Source organism: Trachurus trachurus, assembly GCF_905171665.1.
Source record: "Trachurus trachurus genome assembly, chromosome: 22".
In the NCBI taxonomy this organism is placed as follows: domain Eukaryota; kingdom Metazoa; phylum Chordata; class Actinopteri; order Carangiformes; family Carangidae; genus Trachurus; species Trachurus trachurus.
Window position 1 is genome coordinate 17,713,470 of NC_139907.1, and position 20,625 is coordinate 17,734,094.

At 42.0% G+C, this 20,625-nt stretch overlaps 4 protein-coding genes across 12 annotated transcripts; 2 read left to right on the top strand and 2 right to left on the bottom strand.

Moving 5' to 3' along the window:
• Nucleotides 1-953: 953 nt before the first annotated feature.
• chrm5a (cholinergic receptor, muscarinic 5a) lies at nucleotides 954-2,540 on the top strand (the record flags this gene model as incomplete). The annotated part of the gene is made up of 1 exon (XM_083997522.1): nucleotides 954-2,540. Exon 1 carries the CDS (start codon nucleotides 960-962, stop codon nucleotides 2,538-2,540), a length of 1,581 nt encoding a protein of 526 aa, XP_083853648.1. The 5' UTR covers nucleotides 954-959.
• An 886-nt stretch (nucleotides 2,541-3,426) lies between these two features.
• Nucleotides 3,427-5,838, bottom strand: LOC311006036 (fibrinogen-like protein 1-like protein). 3 transcript variants are annotated; one of them, XM_083998658.1, is made up of 3 exons: nucleotides 5,496-5,838; nucleotides 5,195-5,370; nucleotides 3,427-4,752 (listed from the first exon to the last, which is right to left on the bottom strand). In XM_083998658.1, exons 2-3 carry the CDS (start codon nucleotides 5,337-5,339, stop codon nucleotides 4,058-4,060), a joined length of 840 nt encoding a protein of 279 aa, XP_083854784.1. In that variant the 5' UTR covers nucleotides 5,340-5,370; nucleotides 5,496-5,838; the 3' UTR covers nucleotides 3,427-4,057. The 3 variants fall into 3 exon arrangements, with proteins under 3 accessions (XP_083854784.1, XP_083854783.1, XP_083854782.1); XM_083998657.1 differs by having other exon boundaries at nucleotides 5,195-5,379; XM_083998656.1 differs by having other exon boundaries at nucleotides 5,195-5,412.
• A 195-nt stretch (nucleotides 5,839-6,033) lies between these two features.
• LOC311005307 (KATNB1-like protein 1) lies at nucleotides 6,034-9,068 on the bottom strand. 7 transcript variants are annotated; one of them, XM_083997682.1, is made up of 10 exons: nucleotides 8,965-9,068; nucleotides 7,948-8,066; nucleotides 7,819-7,856; nucleotides 7,432-7,708; nucleotides 7,207-7,322; nucleotides 7,067-7,117; nucleotides 6,894-6,983; nucleotides 6,673-6,777; nucleotides 6,460-6,562; nucleotides 6,034-6,346 (listed from the first exon to the last, which is right to left on the bottom strand). In XM_083997682.1, the coding sequence occupies exons 2-10, from the start codon at nucleotides 8,056-8,058 to the stop codon at nucleotides 6,314-6,316; spliced, it is 924 nt and encodes a 307-aa protein (XP_083853808.1). In that variant the 5' UTR covers nucleotides 8,059-8,066; nucleotides 8,965-9,068; the 3' UTR covers nucleotides 6,034-6,313. The 7 variants fall into 7 exon arrangements, with proteins under 7 accessions (XP_083853808.1, XP_083853807.1, XP_083853803.1 ...); XM_083997681.1 differs by lacking the exon at nucleotides 8,965-9,068 and adding an exon at nucleotides 8,904-8,946; XM_083997677.1 differs by lacking the exon at nucleotides 8,965-9,068 and adding an exon at nucleotides 8,653-8,887.
• Nucleotides 8,248-20,470, top strand: acp7 (acid phosphatase 7, tartrate resistant (putative)). The gene is made up of 15 exons (XM_083997676.1): nucleotides 8,248-8,313; nucleotides 9,213-9,335; nucleotides 9,523-9,638; nucleotides 10,331-10,531; nucleotides 10,617-10,799; nucleotides 11,735-11,760; nucleotides 12,639-12,736; nucleotides 16,599-16,661; nucleotides 17,570-17,684; nucleotides 17,939-18,052; nucleotides 18,772-18,838; nucleotides 19,258-19,325; nucleotides 19,423-19,494; nucleotides 19,866-20,003; nucleotides 20,094-20,470. Exons 3-15 carry the CDS (start codon nucleotides 9,530-9,532, stop codon nucleotides 20,157-20,159), a joined length of 1,320 nt encoding a protein of 439 aa, XP_083853802.1. The 5' UTR covers nucleotides 8,248-8,313; nucleotides 9,213-9,335; nucleotides 9,523-9,529; the 3' UTR covers nucleotides 20,160-20,470.
• Nucleotides 20,471-20,625: the final 155 nt, after the last annotated feature.

The window sequence follows — 20,625 nt, forward strand, 5'->3', positions numbered from 1 at the left end:
TCATGAATCAGCTAATTCAATCTGTACATGCTTAATTAGTCTTTATTCCACATTAAAAAAAATAAAAAGATATACAGTATAGCACCCTGTGGCAGATACTTTTGAAAGGAAGAGAAAATAAAGTATGTTTGTTTTATTAATTATTTTTGTAGCTCACTCACTTACACCAATAGTCCTTATGTCACAATGTTCATGTTCAAACCAGTGTATGTGGCAACTAACCCGAATGATAAGGTGAACTCTAACACATACACCATTTCATAGCAGATGTGTGTGAAAAGTTTTTATTAGATTTTGACTTGAGCGCTGACTTAAGGGACAGACAGACAGAAATGTCAAACAAAGTGTCACAACGTGCCCCAGTCCCCTGATGCAGTCTGTTGGGGGTGATGTAAACTTTAAGGTAGGCAGCAACAGGCAGCAGTACCAAAGGGCCAAATTCATTCTTAACATTTTAATGAACTGAGTTTATACACTATTAACTGCATAGATTTAGAACAAAGAGAGATAATTTTGTATTGACCTGGATTTTTGAAATGTGTCACAGATGGTTGCAGAAATTGCCTTAACTGCTCCATATGGGTATATTCATATGAGCCTGATCTTAGTCTGGAAACTGTGAAGGTTTAGGTACAACTGACAAACAACAGGAAGTAAAACAGTAAAATATATTTAAAAAAAGGGAATTTGAAACATATAGTTTGCTGAAATGTTAAATACAAGAGCTGCATAGCGTGCAAACATTTACTTTTTAAAAGCAAATCATGTCAAGCCTGTGTTTGACTCCTCAATGTGAATATGACTATTTGATGAAGTGCTGAAATTATGCCATCTAATGGCCATAAATTGAATTTGCAGAAGTGTGAGCTTTTATTTTTTGCTTTCTTCCCAGAAGATCTTCATGAAGATGACCAATCACAACACACTTGCCATGGTTGGATGCCAATAAACACAAAACCATGGACGGAGAGAACATGCTGAACACCACTGTAAATACCAGTACAATGGATATTCATCTAGTGACACACAGTCTCTGGGAGGTGATCACCATTGCAACGGTGTCAGCTATAGTAAGTCTCATCACCATCGTGGGGAATGTTCTGGTGATGCTCTCCTTTAAAGTCAACAGCCAACTAAAGACAGTGAACAATTACTACCTGCTGAGTCTGGCAGCTGCGGACCTCATCATAGGCGTCTTCTCCATGAATCTGTATACCTCTTACATACTGATGGGCTACTGGGCCTTAGGAAACCTTGCCTGTGACCTGTGGTTGGCGGTTGACTATGTGGCCAGTAATGCATCAGTCATGAACCTGTTGGTGATCAGTTTCGACAGATATTTCTCCATCACCAGGCCTCTGACCTACAGGGCCAAACGGACGCCCAAACGAGCTGGGATTATGATAGGTTTAGCCTGGCTGGTGTCACTCGTTCTGTGGGCTCCACCAATACTCTGCTGGCAATATTTTGTAGGAAAACGGACTGTCCCTGAGAGGCAATGCCAGATCCAGTTTTTCTCTGAGCCAGTAATAACCTTTGGGACAGCGATTGCAGCCTTTTATATCCCTGTGTCAGTCATGACAATCCTCTACTGTCGAATCTACAAAGAGACTGAGAAAAGGACCAAGGATCTGGCTGAGCTCCAGGGGATTAACTATGCCACAGACTCTGGGGTCGCTCAGCCTCAGAAGACCATTATCAGATCCTGTTTTAGCTGTAAACTAAGATCAGCTTCTCATGACAGGAACCAAGCCTCCTGGTCTTCTTCCAGCAGGAGTAATGCTGCCAAATCAGCAGCCACCACCAATGATGAGTGGTCCAAAGCTGGGCAGCTGACCACCTTCAATAGTTATGCCTCCTCTGAAGATGAGGAGCGTCCTGTATCCCCAGCAGGCTTCCAGCCCTCATTCAGGAACCAGGCTTGCGAGGCCACCAAGAGTGGGGTGGGCAGTGAGAACGAGCAGCTCAGCAGCTATGATGAGGACAGCTTCTTCCAGACGCCACCGAAAAGCAACTCTCAGAGGAGCAGCAAGTGTGTGTCCTACAAGTTCAAACCTATGGCCAAAGACACCCACGTGGAGCACCAGAGCAAAAACGGAGATACCAAAATGGCGTCGTCGACGTTTTCCTCGGCTGAGTCCATGAGCGTCCCGTCCACCTCCTCGACATCTAAACCCATCGACGCCACGTTGAAGAACCAGATCACCAAGAGGAAGAGGATGGTGTTGATCAAGGAGAGGAAGGCAGCTCAGACTCTCAGCGCTATCTTGCTGGCCTTCATCCTAACATGGACGCCTTATAACATCATGGTGCTGATTTCCACCTTCTGCTCAGACTGCATCCCCCTCTCCCTCTGGCACCTGGGCTACTGGCTGTGCTACGTCAACAGCACCGTCAATCCAATGTGCTATGCTCTGTGTAACAAGACTTTTCAGAAGACCTTCCGCATGCTTTTACTCTGCCAGTGGAAGAAGAAACGGATTGAGGAGAAACTATACTGGTATGGGCAGAACCCTGTGGTCAGCTCCAAACTGACATGAACTTTTTTTTTTCTGTTTTTTTTTTTTTTAAAGATCGTGTATGACGACAGCTGTAAATCATGTTTGTACTGAATCTTGGCTTTGTGAACTTGAACTCTACATAGGTGAAAAGCAAAAATGGTATATAAAAAGCTGGTACAATTTATAAAGTTGCTGATTAATCAGTAGGTCTATTATAGTGTATGTTATTAGCCTACTGCTCAAACTATGGAGATAGAAGAGCATTACAAAATTGTTCCAATATAAAATAATCAGTGGCACTGTACATATATTCAAAAATATTAAACATACCAGTATTTCCCCAAAATCGATACACAAAATGTCATTGGTCATAACACACAGATTATTTCCTATTGTCCTTAAAGTATCCAAGCTGCACTGCTGGATAATTGGAGACCATAATTACATTGTTCTAGTCTAATCACTGTTGGTTTTAAGGGCTGGAATTGCCAGTTTCCCCCTGAAGTTGAAACTTTATACACAAAATCTGTTTAATATTGTAGGTATTGTGTTTGTATTGAGGATGCACATGTTGGAGTTGCTATTTTATTTTCAAGGGCTAATACGTGTTGTTCCTGATGTCGGAGTCTGCTTGCTAAGTCAAGATTGTAACTTGATGATAATCAAAGCCTTTTCACATGTGCCATTGTCATTTGTAAGAAGTGTGAATACAGATTCAAATCCATTGTTTTCACATTACACATTCAGCATTTTCTTCCATAAATTGAATAACATAAAAACTTTTAAATAACACCAAAGGAAACCTTAGTGGTCTATCCTGTGACTTTCTAGTCATTTTACACAAACTACATGGCAAACTTGTTAAACAATGTCAGTGTTTACATAGAGAATGGTAAGGAGGATTTAAGAGCACACATTGTTTATTATAACCTGTTTATTACTTTTCATCCTCAGGATCTTTTCTTTTTTCTTTGAGCATTGAAATACAGTGTTTGTCTTCTCTGAATAACTGTAGCTAAATCAATGTCATATCCTCATATCTTCATCGTATTTCTGGCAAAATTGTAATGTACTGTGGCAAAAAGTAATAATAACAATGCAGTTTTTTGTGAAATGTTCCTTTCAGTGAGAATTGGATGGGTGATGACATGCAAAGGATATTTTACATGTGTCATAAAATAATTGTTATGAAACAGCTTAACTGTGATAAACCAGAAGTCTGCACTTAAATTTGGGGAATGACAGAGATGCTTTGCTTCATGTATTGACATGGTGTATGTTGGAAACAAAGCTAGAGCTAAAATCGTGATGCATTTTTATACTGTGTTTCAAGTTTGTGATGATTTTTATTTTTTGTTCTTTTCAGTATTTTGTGATCCATGCATTTGTTGATGTCCATGCGTTTCTGAATAAAATGTGGTGAATACAGTGTCCAGCATGATCGCTAAAAAGGAGAAAATTACTGTGTTTGTAAGAGAGAGAACCTTAAAAAGGAAAAACATTAACATTTATCACTTAGCCTTTAACAATTTCACAAATGCTATAAAAAGATGTCCTTATAGCTCGTCCCTCTGGCAGTCTCTGCTTTGGACCAGTTTGACTGTGTCTGTAGGTCTCACCATGATCCATGCGTACTTGCACAGCCGCTCCTTGTTGCAGTCCTTTTGCCAGTAGATTACATTCCTGCGATTCAGATTGGCACCAGCACAAGCGTCGTACCACCAGCCCCCTCCAGGCACCCCCTGAAACTCCAGCTTGGCACAGTTTTGGAAATAGTTGTCATTGTCTCTGTCCTTAGTGGTGAACCTCTGGTTGTCATGCAGGTAGTTCTCTGTGTCCAGGGTCAGAGCGTCCACAGCTGAGCCCTGGAACAACCCCAGCCTCAGCCTGTATGCGGATGCTTCGTTCTCCACCAGAACGGGGTCATACTCCCCCGTCTTGGTGATGGCATCAGGGTCCACTAGTTTTACTCCTAGTTTGTAGCGCCCAGGCCCGTGGGTGAGCTGATGGAGGTGTTCATTCCCAAGCCAGTGATCCCCAGTGACATCCCCGAAGCCGCGCTTGTACTCATCCCAGGTACGGTCAAAGTCCACACTGCTGTTCACTGTGATATGCTGCACAACAGTCCATCCTCCCTCCTGCATGGCACAGTAGGCCACAATGGGAGAGTCGCCCGGTTGGATCAGATACACCCCATCTCTGGCCTGGCCTGAAGAGGTCATCAACATTTCATGACAGTCTCTCGGCAGCTCTGTTTGACAAATAAACATAGGGTTGAATTTCTTCCTCTGGCCAAGAAAGTGAATAACATTTCCTTAAATGTGAAACCTATGTCTTCAAGATGTACTGATCATAACGGTATATCATGACTGTTTCTCAATGGCTCTCCCTGTGAACATGGTAAAACCTTGATCAATTGCCAAAGCATTAAAACGGTCTGGCACACTCTTACTAGGTAAACAAATCACCTCATAATGAGTCACTAAATTGTCTGGAACAACAGGCTGGAATTTGACCTACACCCACAGGAGATCTACACACAAGATAAAGTTAATTCAGCATTTCAACGCAATCACAGTTCTCTTTCACACCAAAAATACACTAATCCTCCTCAAGTTGTATGCTTTTCATGTCCCAAAAGCATGAAAAGAAAAGACAAACTGAAAGTGAAAGTTGACACAAACAAATAATACCTCTCATTCCACGGTTCAGGACCAAGTTATGCTTCTGTGGAGGGAGCAGGTTCAGGTTCTCAGCTTGGAGATGCTCCATGTTAACTCCGGCCACGCTGAGCAGCAGCAGGGCAACGGCCAGCAGCCAGCATCTCAAACTCTTCATCCTTCACTTTCCTGTGTCCTACAGGGTTTAGCTGATGGTGCTGCACAGTGAGCCTCTTATTGATTTCAGTGAACTTAATGCAGAACACACAATAAAACTGTATCAAAGAAAAGAAATTGAAGGCATCTTAAAATCTATAAAAATCAGTCTGCTTACCTTCAGTAAAGAGGTGACAGATACTGTATGTTCTACCTGAATCTTCTCCGAAGCATTTACTGTAGTGGTGCGGTCCGACTGAATGAAGAGCACTAGTATGCAAACACGGTTGTCGACTGCCGAGTACAGATTCAGAGTTCACACAGCCTCTCCTGCCCAGTCACATCTGGACTTTAGCCTCAGGTTCACATCACAATGAGAGACACTCAACCCTCCACTTATCTGTGTCAAGTGAGATAAACCTGCATGTAAATTGGGAGATATGAGCTACGTAAGCCCGTATCTCTGCCTCACAAATCACTTCAGGACTTAGTGAGGCTGAAGTCCAGGTGATGTTTGATGGATTCAACTGAAACCTGCTGCTACTGATAAACTGTACTGAAGCTTGAGGTAAAAACACAGTGTTGTGTTAAAGTGCAGCATGTACAGTCTCACAGAAGGTGTGCATTGAGGTTTCATTCATTAACAGAAACATATCAGTGCTGTGTCTGCTCAGAAAAAAAAAGACAATCACAAACTTAAAAATTTAAAACACAAAACTTTATTCATAATCACTGGGAGCAATTACTGTAAATTACACATTGATGAAGCAAGATTCTTGTATTACATCAAGGCCTCCACAACATAACTTAAACTGGATAGTAATAGAACTCATCAAATATGCCACAGGTAATTTCATATTGCACATTCTAAGTATTTGAATTAAATCTGTGCAGACAATGTATAGTGCAATCTAAAACACAGTAGCAGCTCCTACAGTTTCCTCCAAGGTGACTTTTTAAATATTTAAGGCATTGTGTCCAGAGAAGGATCTGCTATCAGGTGAGTTGAGACAGAAAAGAATCAATGACCTATGGGGAAAAAAAACATTATGGATGTACTGTAAGACCAATAGGTTTTTGTTCAGTATGTAGGCTACAGTTAAAGTCGCCAATGACAGCTGTTACCCTGTATTCATACATACAGCGCTGACCTTTGCCATGTCTCCTGCAGCTCCTGGAGCAGATTTCAGTGAAGGCTCCTGATGCCATAGCTCCAATAACTGCTGATTATAGACCTGGAAATTCCTGTACAAAGTAAAAGAAAAAAAAAAAAGATTATAATGGTTTGTGCTACACATCCTCTTAAATGCAGCATTTGTCTGTATAAAGTATTGCACATTTAACACAGAACTTACTTATCCAACAGGGGATTAGAGGATCCACTATAGCCACTTGCATTAAGTTCCTCGCACCACTTTTTCAAGACTGAGTTGATCCAGTTTAAACCAACGATAAGATACCTGTAAGTATAAATGACAACCATTATTGATTTACATTTCTGTATTTAACCTGCTGCTGCACATCCTGTGTATCCTTCTATGTGTGTTTTTAATTTCTCCAGGGATAGCCTACTCACTCTTCGTATGGATTGGTGAGGACATTTTTAACGAGAGGAAAGAGGTCAACACAACAGCCAATGGTAATCCTTGAAGAGTCCTCCTCAATGCTGTCGGCAGAATTAGATTTAGATTACATTTACTTCACTTGTAGGCTGTGTTACTATGTCATTATGCAAAACATAATGCTTACCTTTTGCTTATCAGGGGCAGAAAGTCGACAAACACACCAGTGTCCTGGATTCTGTACAAAAATAGTGATGTAACCCTTGAAATTCTATCACTTATACACCATAAAACATGTTTGCAACCAGCCAACACTACACTACGTACCTCAGGAAGTATGCCAGCAGCTCTCCAACATTTCTCTGCCACAGTGTTAAAGCTACTTTAAGTCTGAGATTTCTTCCAAAGAGGACTTCGGTCATTGTGATATGATCTCTTGTGAGCTGAAAAATATGGATTGGTTGTAAAAGATTATGCATATTACAGAAATTCATAAAATAACCAGAACAAAAGGAACAGATATGCAGTCTGAGCTGTGATGTTATTCCTGACCTCAGTGAGTGTAGAGTAGTCACTTTGTTCAGAACCTGTTCGACCAGCCTTGTGGTTATTGTAGACATTTAGAGGGAACTCCCAGGAGTCCTTGTCAAATATCTCCTGTTGGAAGTCCTGTAAGCAGTTCATCTCATTCTCTTTGTTAGCAGCATCATAATTCCTCACAGACCCGAGCTGCTTCCTCCGGGCCACCATCAGGCTATGGGTCTTCCTCTTGCAGGACACTACCCGCTTCACTCTGGCTGGGTTGTTACCAGAGCGACTCACTGGATACCTACATGAATAGATTTTAAAAAATGAGGAGGAAGAAAGAAATGTAAAAAACAAAAACAAAACAAAACATAATGCAATTGCTGTGTAAAAGACGGCACATGCATGACTTACCTCTTTTTGTTGGACTCCTCATTTTTATCATGATCCTCCTGAATAGAGAAAAACAGTTATCATGGTCAAACGGCACCAAATAACCAGTATGGTAATAGTTTGTATCTTAAAAGGAGTGACCCAGGTCACCTCTTTTTCGTTTCTCCCACGAGGATAGGTCACTCTGTACTGGGCTGTGTCATGTTGGTAGCTCTGCTCGAGACTTTGATAGTCTCCATCATCACTGTTGGAGTCCATCATACAAACACCTAAACGAAGAGAGGCTGCTTTTAATCACTTACAACATTGTGACATTTTGTTATATTTGATTATACACACAGACAAAGACACGCACACAAACAAGACATGAAATAGAAAAGAACGAACAAACAGTAACTTTCCAGTGTCACGGGAATAAAACACAATTTCCCATAATCCACCTGGGCATTGTTCTCCTTCTGCACACTGACGTAGTTATCTGTAACTGCTTCCCGAGCCAAACAGCTGAGTTGTGTTGTGAGTGTTTTAAGTTATTCATTTAACATTTTACTAACTTATTCTGGCAAGAAACTGTGTCGCCTTACGTAAAACGGTGTTTCGTGTAATTAAAATGTTAAGTGTCGTTCAAAGGCGGATTAGACGGCTTCTTCTTGTGTGTGAGTCACGCGGTTTAGCTTAAACTACTGCAATTTAGCTGCTATAAGTAGCTAATTGTAGTCAAACAGCTGGTTTAACGTTACATCCTATTGTCCAAAAAATACTTAGCGTGCAGCAGCGTGACAATACCCGTCAACGTACCGTGAAATAAATGACCTCTCCTGCGTGTGTCACTGTCGTAACGTTAACGTTACTCACCTTGTTTCCCTTTTTCTAAGCACAAATAACAAAGCTATAACTTCACTCGGAGTCTTTGAAGCGACTGCTAGCGAGCTTAGCTAACAGCCTCCTCCAACCGATCCCAGCTAAAACCGCCCAATATCAGAGAATAAAGCATCTTATTCATAATGCACTTTGTGCTGTTTGCCCCCTCTAGCGACTATGAGACACTAATGATGCAAATGTGGTCGTTAGGCGCTGTGGTGTTTTTAAATCATGCTCCCAGTCACCTGATCTCACTGACGTCTTTACTTGTAACCATCTGTAATATCACCCACATTCACTTCAAACCTGCATATGCTTGATTATCAATGGCCCTTATCTGGATTTCTGAGGCATATGATTTGAGCTGTTTGCCTTATTGATCAGAGGCAAGCTGTGGCCTGTGGGCTAACCTCTCTGCTGCACTTCAGCTCACTCACTTCCACACAACTACTTGCCTGAATGCACAATGAAAAACAACATCAGCTGCTTTTATTGACACATCATCTCTTTCTGTGCAGCCGTTCTTGCTGACTCTGCTGTTTTTGGTTCTGCAGTTTCATCATTCAGGGTGACTGCAGGTTGACTGATGTCCAGTTTCTCATCAAAGACCAAAACACAGTCTGTGTGTGTTTGTGTGTCGCTGCCGCGGAGCCCTAAGTAAACTCTCAATAACTCAGGTAAGCTACTGGAAGGCTTAAAAGAAAAATGAAAAAGTGGTTATCCATTCTTTTATGAATCTCTGCAGTATTGTATAATTTTTGTTATGAGAGCTTTAGAAATCATATGATTGCAGTGTGAAAATAGTTTTATAATCAGGGTGTGTGTTGCTGCTTTAAAAAGCCTTGATGTGTTTCTGCACTGCAGTGTCAAAATGGAGACTCTTCATGCTGTCTGTGCCTTGTTAAGTCTTGCACCCCTGTTGGTGCTCAGTGTTCCTCCCATATGGACCCAGCCGGAGCAAGTGCATCTCTCCTATCCAGGTCAGTGCATGAACTGTTTGTATCGGCTTCACGTGTTTTCAGTTAGGGGATGCTGTTTTTCCCCTCATGAATACAAGCCAGCGTCCAGGTCATATGGATTGCAGATTTGCAGATGTTTAGTGCAGACCACTCAATAATATAATGACTAAAAGCACTGGTGTTTTTACCATTGAGTGGTTCACTGGAGTTTGCTGAAAGGTCAGTTTCACTTGACATAAAAATCAAATTAAAGGCTGAAGGCCTGGCTGAATCACATTTTGATTTATCCCCAGCAGCAGCAGCAGCAGCAGCAGCAGCATGTTCTGCTGAAGTGTGCTGCTGCACTTTAACTCTACCTGTGCACTTTCTGTATGTTATTCTCTGTAGGTTAAACGCCCTGCTGCTTAAACTGCTACGCAAATAGCTGATGTTACCCTGATTCACCCGGTCAGGGCAGCAGAAATATATTTTTATCCTTTCACTATGAAGATAAAACATGTGGAAGTCATTTAATGACTTGATATGTTGATGAATTGAGCACCTGGCTGGTCATCAGTTTCACTTAGTATCTTGCCAGCAGTAAGATCAAAAGTACTACTGATGTGCAAAGTCAGCATCTCTTGGCTTTCGCAAATGCACCAGTAAATGAATCCAGTAGTTCTGTCAGATCAATCTACGTCACATTTTCAACAATTGGGAACTTTTCTCCACAGGAGTGCCAGGTTCAATGGTAGTAACGTGGACCACCTTCAATAAGACAGAGAGCAAGGTGGAGTATGGCTTTCTGGGGGGTCGGCTCTTTGAGATGACGGCCAGAGGTAATGCTACACTGTTTGTGGACTCAGGAAAGGAGAAGAGGAAGATGTACATCCATAGAGTCACTCTCACAGATCTCAAGCCTGCTACTACTTATGGTGGGTGACTGACTTTCACTTTGTCTGAGAATTTCATCATATAGCCTAACACCTAAAGATTAAAATCTCTCCTATGCTATTTCAGTGTACCACTGTGGCAGCGATGAAGGCTGGAGTGACGTGTTCTCCTTCAAAGCTCTGAATGACAGCTCCAGCTTCAATCCTCGGTTCGCTCTGTACGGTGACCTGGGCAACGAGAACCCTCAGTCCCTGGCTCGGCTGCAAAAGGAGACGCAGCTCGGCATGTACGACGCCATCCTGCACATAGGTAAAGTCCACGCGCACACTACAACATTCTGCACCGTACAATCAGTGGAACAGACATTAGGCTTTTCCAGCCAGAGCCTAAGCCATTAGTCATCCACAGATACCTGGCACAGATCACTACAGATCCATAAATCAAATCAAGTGAGCTAGCTCAGATCCCTCTCAAATGTGGGATCTGAGCTAAGGTCAAGATGTAATTGCTGTAATTAGCATAATAACACCTATTTGTCATTTGTAATTTTTGCTTTTAAGGACGTGTGTTGGATGCTGGTCCACTTGCTTGCTAGTTTCTCAGTTGAAAATATTCACTAAACAGAGTAAAGGCCAACATTTGTTTGCCAAAAAGAGTGGATGTCTGGTTCTCTAGCTTTTGGTCCTAATCTCAGTTTCATTCTAGGAAACAAAAGGGCAACAGAATTTTTCTTTTTCTTATGTTGTATTGTTGGACACACTGTGGAAAAACACTGTGTTACATCCACTTTATGAGTTTAGAGAGCATATGATTCTTTGATTGCCTCATAAAGTGGGATCAGACTTCTGTTTGGGGGCAAACTGTTGTTCTAGTCACTTATTAAAGGAATAATTTGAACTTTTGTCCGATATCACTTTCTTGCTGAGTGTTATATATGAAGATTGATGTCTTTATGCTGAATGTAAGGCCATTGCCAGCAGCACCTAGCAACACCTCCAGAAAGCTCAGTAGTTAACTACTTATCGGCAGAGACAGGCTAGCTGCTCCCGGTCTTTATACCAAGCTAATCTAACTACCTGCTGCCCTTGTTATAAATCAATCGTACATGCTCCTCCTAACTTACTCTCAGAGAGGAAGCTATCAAGAAAATCCTCTAAAATAGAAATTGATCCTTTTTAGTCTGATGAAGGCAAACTGATGAGTAAATACAACTTATACGACATCTATCTGTTTTTGTCTTACAGGGGACTTTGCCTACGACATGCATGAGGTATTTTACTCTCCTGTCTTACTTGTATCATAAACTGTGATGATACCTGAGCTCAGTTAAAATCCCAGGCAGCAAATTTCTTTCATCAGTAGTTTATACTCTTAAAGCTGCACTGATATTCCACTAATTCCACAATGACAGATGAGATAAGCCATTTTACCTTTCACCACTGTCCCTTTCCCAAGGCTCACCACTGTTTATTATCATTGCATATAAAGGCACTCAGCTGTGGTTGAGACACACAGCTTATGATTAGCATTACTGCGAAATGCCTTAAGCCTGTGGTGAAAGATGAGAGTCCGGGTCATGTCGCCCAAGTATTTCATGAATAAAAATAGTGCCATTCAAAACCTCAAATCTTAAGACCCAATAACATATTTTCTCATCTGAAAACCTCCTAGCTGTCATCTTTGATATTTAGCGGACACAACCTTGTCTTGGATGCTAATATCATTTTTCCTGAAACGAGTTCCTGCATTATTAGTGCCCTTTTTTCAATATGGAGAGAGTACTAAATGCAATCAGCAGACTTCTCAAAAATTAATAACCAAGCTGTACTTTCAGCTGGAATGTAGAAGTACATCCTGCGGCTTTACTGATATTATAAATAGGAAAGCAGAGAAAGGGAATTTTGTCTGAAAGGTCATAAATGGCTGTGGCAGGTAAAAGTCATCCGATCAGCCACGAACCACAGCTACTTCTGGTTTTAATGAGGTTTGTTTGGTAGACTGATGAAACATTCCTGCATTTTTCTGGAAAATGGACTGAGTCACCCCAGTAAAGCTAATTTGACTTAATATCAGTAAATGGAGGAACAATTGTTGTCCAACGGGAAAAGCTGTGCCGTCATGTTTAACGGCTGAATGACATTGTTCCAGGACAACGCCAGGATTGGGGATGAGTTCATGAGGCAGATCCAGTCCATAGCAGCCTACGTGCCTTACATGACCTGCCCAGGCAACCACGAAGAAGCATAGTAGGTAGAACTCAATAAATGTCTAGTTTCTCACTGTGACATTAATGCACTCTGGGTGTAACACAGACATAACATGTAAAAAAAAAAGCGTGGTGACACATTCAAAGGTCAGTGAGTCACATGAAAGCTTTCTGACTGTGTTTTGTCTTTCTGCTTTCTGTTAGTCAGTGTTTGCCTTTATGCATAAAGTTAAGTGTGAATTTGGATTTTATAGGGGTGCCTGCAACCCCCCCCCTCTCTTTTCAAAAAAAGAAAAAAAGAAAAGAAAAAGAAAACCCTTTCTGGTCAGCAGTTTTTCCGCTAGAAAACACTTTGGTCTGTTGAAAAGTCCTCACTGTACCATTAGAACAGATGGGAACTATTTTGGTCTGTAAAGGCTGGAGCAGCATCAGGAACCACCAACATCTAAACAAGGCAACCCTCTCCAAAACAAACATTTATCTGACTGGGAATGATCAGCTCGCTATCTGTTTTTCAGTTCCCAGCGCCGGGCTGCGGTGGTCGGAACTGTCTGCGTTTTGACTCATCGTCACTGAATGTGTTGTTCCCTTATAAGTCTGGGAAATTTTGTGGATGATGAGACTAAACAACACAGACCAACACAGAAGCTCAAATTTGTGAAAATGAAGTAGAGACTATTAGTCAATTCATTAGCTGATCATTGGACAATTAATTTGATGATTGATGAAGCACTTGAAGCATTTTTAAAAAAAAAAGCCATCTCCTCTAGCTTCTAGCTGCTCGTAGACATTAATAATTCTAATAATAAAATTTGCCAATTTAGCCTAATATCTTTAATTTTGTTAAATAAACTGTAATATACTGTATTGAAATATGTTAGTCATTTGTTTTTGGTAGATTTCAAGGTAAATTAGATGTTCAGTGTGAATGAATTTCACGAGGATGGTGGAAGACGTTCAGCTGCCTTCATATGCTTTTTATCCCTGCGGATCAGCAGCTTCTGTGTGTTGAATTCCAAGAACATCTGCGGGACTTGGTTGTGTGTGTTTATGCCTTTCAGAAGCCTTGGTGCCTGATCCTGTACCATAATATTTACTTGCTTTACTGTGCAGACAGTCCTCGCCTGGCCTTGCCATGTGTAATGCGACTACTGCCTGGTCTTCATTAAGGAGCTGCTAACAGTAGTCTCTTTTTCTTGGCGCTGCATCCTGACATAAGAAACTGATATCAAGAACCAGCTCACTGCATTACATAAGCAGAAATACAGTTCCTCCCTCCCTCTCCTATACCTAAATGTGTGTTTTGTTCTGCGGTGTTGTTCAACATCCAAATATTCTCAGCGGCTGGCTGCTGCCTTTCTTCCTTACCGTCTGTTGTGCTCTCCTCTCACTATACTTCTCTGTTCTTCTCTCTTTCCAACCTCAAAACCTAATGGGTAAAAGGCAATTGAAACTGTGCTGACCACAAAAGTTTTCAGTCAGCATTCCAGCAATATGAGAACAGCGGGGCCACAGAAGATGCTAAGGCCCCAATCAAGACTGTCTTTGTTCACCAAGCACAATGTATGGTTCATCAGGTCCCCGGGGGAACTGGGAAGTTATTGTCACAGTTTGAAACAATGTCCTGTGATGGGAGTTAGTGATATGCCTCTTGACGACTAGAGCTGGCTGCTTTCATTCCTCCAACTGCCTGGATTAAGCTCATCAGATGATGAGAAGGAAGATTTGATGAGGAGGGAAAATCTTGTTGGGTCAGTTTAAGAGTCAGTCTTTTCACATTGAAGTTGACATCCACCAGATTCCTATCTCGACTTTGTTTTAGTGGAAAAGCAAACACACGTGGAAACAAGCATGCTTTGGGTTACAGAGGATGACTCACATGTTACATTGGAACCTCACAGTGCAGCTTAATGACACAAATATAAGCTTATCGTATTTGTACTCGATCAGATTTTCCACAGCTGAGCCACAAAACGAAATGCTTAAAGCCTGTGGCTGCATTTATTTCTACAGGCAAAATCCTTTTCCTCGGGGTAAGCCTGTTATATCACAGTGTTTGGATTCTGGGAGACTATGTCTATTATTTCACTAAATGGAAATTGATTGTTTATTGCTACTAACTACAAATGCCTTCCCATATGCTTCTAAGATATTTATTTGTTCTCCTCCTAGCCACAAGGTGGGAGTATAAACCCATCTTCTGGCTTGTCCTGGTTCATCGCTTTGACCAAGAACTCCAGACCTTAATTGGTTTTCACAGAAGCTGATCTAACCCCAGTGACCCCTGTTTAACTTGAATGAATTGTGTCCTTCAGTTAGTGTATACAAAGTCCAAGTTAATGCATTGATGTAAACGCCCTAATACTGGCTTTAAACATGTATATGTTTAAGCAATTAACTATTGAGGTTTATGTTGATTTGGGGTAACAGATTGATAAACATTCAACAAAACAGTCAAGATGGACATAAAGAGGTGTTGAATCAAACAGGTCGCTCCTTGCAGACTGGTCACAGTTTACAAATTGACCTTTACTGGATTATCATATTGGTTTTGGCCCTTTAACCTGACGTAGGTGTCCACAGAAACCTCAGGTTTAGACTTACTCAGCATTGGTGAAGGTCTCTGTGATCCTCCTTTTGTGTCCTCCGTTCCTGGCCTTTGACCTCTGACCCCGCTGGTCTCTAGTTACCCCTAATCCAACATTAACCCAGTCAGTGGAGGGATCTGAACTGTCCCACCCTGCCCTGACTGCTGTCCAGATTATTGCCCTTTTTTTCCATCCTTATGTAAGATAAGAAAACAATCGTTCCCATCACCTCGCTTAGTTAATGGCCCGTTGAGAAGACTGGCTCCTGCTTTCATTCTGGAGTCGATTAAAAAACCGTGAAAAGAGACTGGCGGATTGGCGTCAAGGAGAGCTTTCCATGAACACGTTTTTTCCCCTTTAAGCATGGTGCACCCATTGTAATATTTTTAATATAGATGATGGTGCACTTTAAGTTTTTAAAGGATGTGTCCGTGTCTAGAAATTAGCGGTGGTGATTGTGGTAGCGCTGAAACATACAGTAAAGTGTAGTGGTGGATTGATCTAGGTAAGCACCCTACTATATCTGGATCAAGCAGGAAACACCACAACTCAATGTTAAAACCGCTGTGGAAGTGCCTTCAAATGTGACTCCTCTAATAGCTGCTGGATCTAAAATTAAAGTCTTCTCTCAACAAGATGTCATGGTTTTAAGTAGGGTGTATTTAAAAGCTTGTTTTCTTGATTGACAGGTGTAGTACACTCAGCCATGGTGGCTCCGTCATGCTCGTCCCATCTCTGCTCCACCCAGGGCTCCCCTGCGTCGCCCAGATTTTTGATTATCTGGCCTCAGAAACTGACCAAGATTTTAAACTTCAAAACATCCCCTTTAAGAACCTATAGGGTGATGTCACAGAGGCTACATCCCTGTTTTTCTACAGCCTTTAATTTTGAGGGGCAGCCATTGATAGCCTGGCTACAGCAAAGTGTATGGTTTCTCAGAATATCTAAGGATGGCTACGTTTTTGTAGAAGTTAGAAGCAGATGTCACCACCACAGTTTGATGGTCATCTTTATGCGATGATATACCGCCCTGCTTTTTCTGCCAAGTGAAAACTGAACATGGACATAAAATACAGTTATTTCAAGGGGTTGGTCTTAAAATAAAAGCGCAGTCACATTGTATAGTGAAACTTGGAATTATCCTGAATGCATCTTGAATGGATTGCAGCTCTCGCAGAGCCGTGCTGTAGGCACCGCAAAGTAAGAGAGAGCGGTGGTTTGTGGCGTTAATTGCTGTTTGTTAGATATTCAAAGAAGGTAGACTGTATGATCAGCCCATCTAATTACGTTTCTCATGGTCTTGTTTGTTTACAGCAACTTCTCCAACTACAGGAATCGCTTCAGTATGCCAGGCCATACAGAGAGCCTATGGTACAGGTAAGGGAGAAGCTACACAACATTAGGTGCTTTAGCTGAGATGGACATGTGACAGGCTGAAGCAGGTGAAAGAAGAACCACAAGCATCTGTGGTCAGGAGAAGAACATTACATTGGTCTTCCTTTGAGTGGATGCTAGCTGTACACACAAAGCTAGAAGAGGCCCCATGAAGAGTATCATGTGAAAGTGTACCAAGCCTCCCGCTCTGTTTCAGGCAAGCGGTAATGCGTTAAGCATTAATGAGCTGTAAGGGGCAGCCCAGACAAACTGAGAGCAGAGCATAGCAGCGCTCTCTTCCCTTTAGTTTAGTTTGCCTCTCCTATCTCAGGAACAAGGGAACTACACAAAGGAGCCATACATCTGAGTGGGTGACTCATAGCCCATTTCAGACCTCCTTCTCTCACACAGTAAGATAATACCCTGCTAGTCCACAGGCCAGCTGCCCACCCCTCAGTCCCTTGGCCCAGACGCAGACAGGCCTGCTGGCTCAGAGCCCTTCGCTCATGTGCACAGTTGCGAACAAGAGGAGCGCTAGAGAGAGGCAATCTGAAGTCCCACAGTAGCTACTGGAAACATACAACACATGTACAGAACACATGCCTTTCCTTTAACGTCCTGCACAAGAACTCTCGTACCCTAAGATCTTTTTGCTTCATGTCTTCCCACATTAAGTTAAAGGTACACCCCCCCCGAAATCCCACACGGGTTAAAATGATTGAGAGCCACAAATGTGTGTTAATCCAGTAAATTGAATCATCCGCGGTCAGCACCAACATGCCAGCAACAAATGGCTGTATTTTGGGAGTCTTTTTCAAACAACCCGGAGGTCAAAGTGAGGCCCACTCTTGCTGTCTTGCTTCCTCTTCTGTGTCGAGACTGTGAATGATTTTAATGATGTGTGTCCGCAGCTGGAACCTGGGGTCGGCGCACATCATCTCCATCTCCACTGAGGTTTATTTCTATCTCGAATACGGCCTGGAGCTCCTCTTCAAGCAGTATGAGTGGCTGAAGAAAGACCTGGAGGTCAATGACCACAGCAGTTACACATTCACAATGACTAAACACTTCCCTTTCTTCCCACACTTGTTCTCTGCCTCTCTCTCAGCTTCCATTTCAGCACAATATCATCAATAGTTGTTCTATTTTGCTTTTTTCTCCCATTGTAAATCCACTTTCTTGTCATTCTATCTCAACAAAAAATTACCTCTGTTACCTTTGTTTTCTTTTCTTAATCTGGCACAGTTACATATGTACATATGTCCTTCTCCTGATTTTAGGAGGCTAACAAACCAGAAAACAGAGCAGTGCGTCCATGGATCATCACCATGGGACACAGACCCATGTACTGCTCCGATGATGACCAGGATGACTGCACCAGGTTTGACTCCCATGTAAGTGCAAACCCCAGAATCCAGTTTATTTATTAATACCCTTTGCCTAATACACATAGTAATCAAAATTACTGATTTTACATTGGTATAAAGGACAAGTAGATGGTGTAGATGGAAACCAAGTCAAGAGAAGATGTACTTGGGCTGAGGGAGGATCTTGCCACTCAATCTACTCAGGTTTTGTTAGGGTGGGTGTTTTATTAGCAAAGCATAATTATCACCATTTAGGTAATAGGACTGATGTGATTTCATTCACTACGGCAAATTTAGAGGATTACATAATTTCCTTTAACCATAACATAAATTATCCTCAAAGGACTCGTTTATTTTGCACCGTGTCCTTGATGATGCAAAGAACACCATGTCCGTATTGTTTAAGATTTTATTCTATCACATAAAGGTATTTGTAAGCTGTGTTTCCTGTTGCACTCCCTGACACTTCAATTGGCCCACATAGCAGACGTGTCACGCATGTTGCACGCTGGCCAGTCCACATCACAACCCATAAGCACATTGGGTACGGTATGCTCTCATAATCACTGTAATTTTGACCAAATAGTTTCCAGTTAGAATAGCTCCTCTCAGCACTTGGCAGTGTTTCGAGAGTAGACTGGCATGGGCGTTATGGGTCTCTACCAGGTAGCGTTTCAGGTAGCGGGTAGTGTTTCGGACACTGATGCCAACTCATGCCATCGTTGTTCCTCTCTGTTATATCTCAGGTGCGGCTGGGACTGAATGACACCAAACCGCCAGCTCCGGGTCTAGAGGATCTATTTTACGACTATGGTATGCACCCTATTCAACGACCAGCTGTTTGGTGCTAATGGGTTTAAGATCACAAATTTGCATGCTCAGACAGACTAACGTCTTAACAGTTGCAGTGAGCGGAGCAATCCAAACATCCTTTAGGAAAAAAGCAGGTCTTTGGTCTGGCTGATATCCTACCAACAACTCTTTCCCAAATGTTTTTCCTGTATTACATTTCTTAGACTTTTGTTTGTTGCGTTTAATTATTTCACTTGTGGCAGAACATTGAACGTTTTGGTTGCTCTGATCTTAAGCTTTTGTTGATTCCTGAGAAATTTCAAAATTAAATGGGCACAAGATCTGAGGGACAAAAGTTGACTCAGCAAGATGTGTTTCTTTGAGCTGTTTGGGCAGTTTTTTTTTCTATGAAAGGTTACTGACTGTCATCACTTTCACAGGAGTGGATCTGGAGCTGTGGGCACATGAGCACACATACGAGAGGCTTTGGCCTGTCTTTGGTGACAAGGTCAGTGATTATATTATCTAATTTTTTTACCGCACTCTTTATGTCTTTTTGGCTTAGTTTTCAATCAGAGAACAACGTTGAATGCTTTTGTTTTAAGGTATACAACGGGAGCAAAGAGCAGCCTTATGTGAACCCCAGAGCTCCTGTTCACATTATCACAGGCTCTGCTGTAAGTATTCTCACATCACTGCATCTCTGTTAACGTTTTCCCACATAAATCAATGGATGAATCGACAGCAACATCAACAAAAAACAATGAAATGTATTATACACAGGCCTGCATGTGCGGCGGCTTGTTTGCCACAGGAGTTCAGCACCAGCTGTTCCTCCGGTTAAGTGTTTTCTGATGTGGTAGAGCAGGCATGCTTTGTCATCCAGTCACAGAGGGATTAGTCATCAGCATATCGAAAGGCAGCCAGACTCACACCGAGGCACAACCGCACTTGTAAATGTCACACAGGGTTTTGTGGACAGAGTATGAGAGAGACGTGAGGTCCTTCACGAACAGATTCAGTTTAGTCGCTGTTGATTTCTCTGCAGGGCTGCAGAGAGAGGACTGACAGGTTCAATCCAAACCCCAAAGAGTGGAGCGCTTTCCGCAGCACAGACTACGGCTACACCCGCATGCAAGTGGTCAACGCCACCCACGTTTACTTGGAGCAGGTCTCTGATGATCAGGTGGGAGCATAAACACACAAGAAAAGTAATGGTGAAATAATACGTGTTAAGCACAAAGAAAGTAACAACAAAGCTGTTTGTGTCTTCTAGTATGGGAAGGCGATTGACAGCATATGGGTGGTGAAGGAAAAGCATGGCTTCTCTGCCTGGTTCTGAAGACCGTCGTCCTAAAACGAATCTACTCAGGAAATGCACTTTGAACGTAAAACAAGCACCTTTCTTTCTGCAGCTTCACACTGATTATGCAGTGATGATAAAAAATTACAATCATTTTATCCCTGATTATTGATAAATGTGCCTATTTCAGACATGTTCCCATAGGTTTTATCCAATCAGAGGACTATTACTGTATGTGCTGAATCATCTACTGTGAATGTGTATCACTAAACTAGTCTTCTGTTTACTGAACAGTGTTTTGTAAACACAGTATCAAGTATTGTTTTAAAATTTTAATAAATTGTGCTTTTTTTAATCCAAGTCTGTATTTGGTCACTGTAGTTGCACTGCAGTTCAACTTAAGTTTTCTTTAGTTTCGATGTAAATCCCTCTCTCACCGCATGAATAATCCATTGACAGCAGACAAAGACAGCATGAGTCTGGCAAACACCAGGCCGCGTTCCCT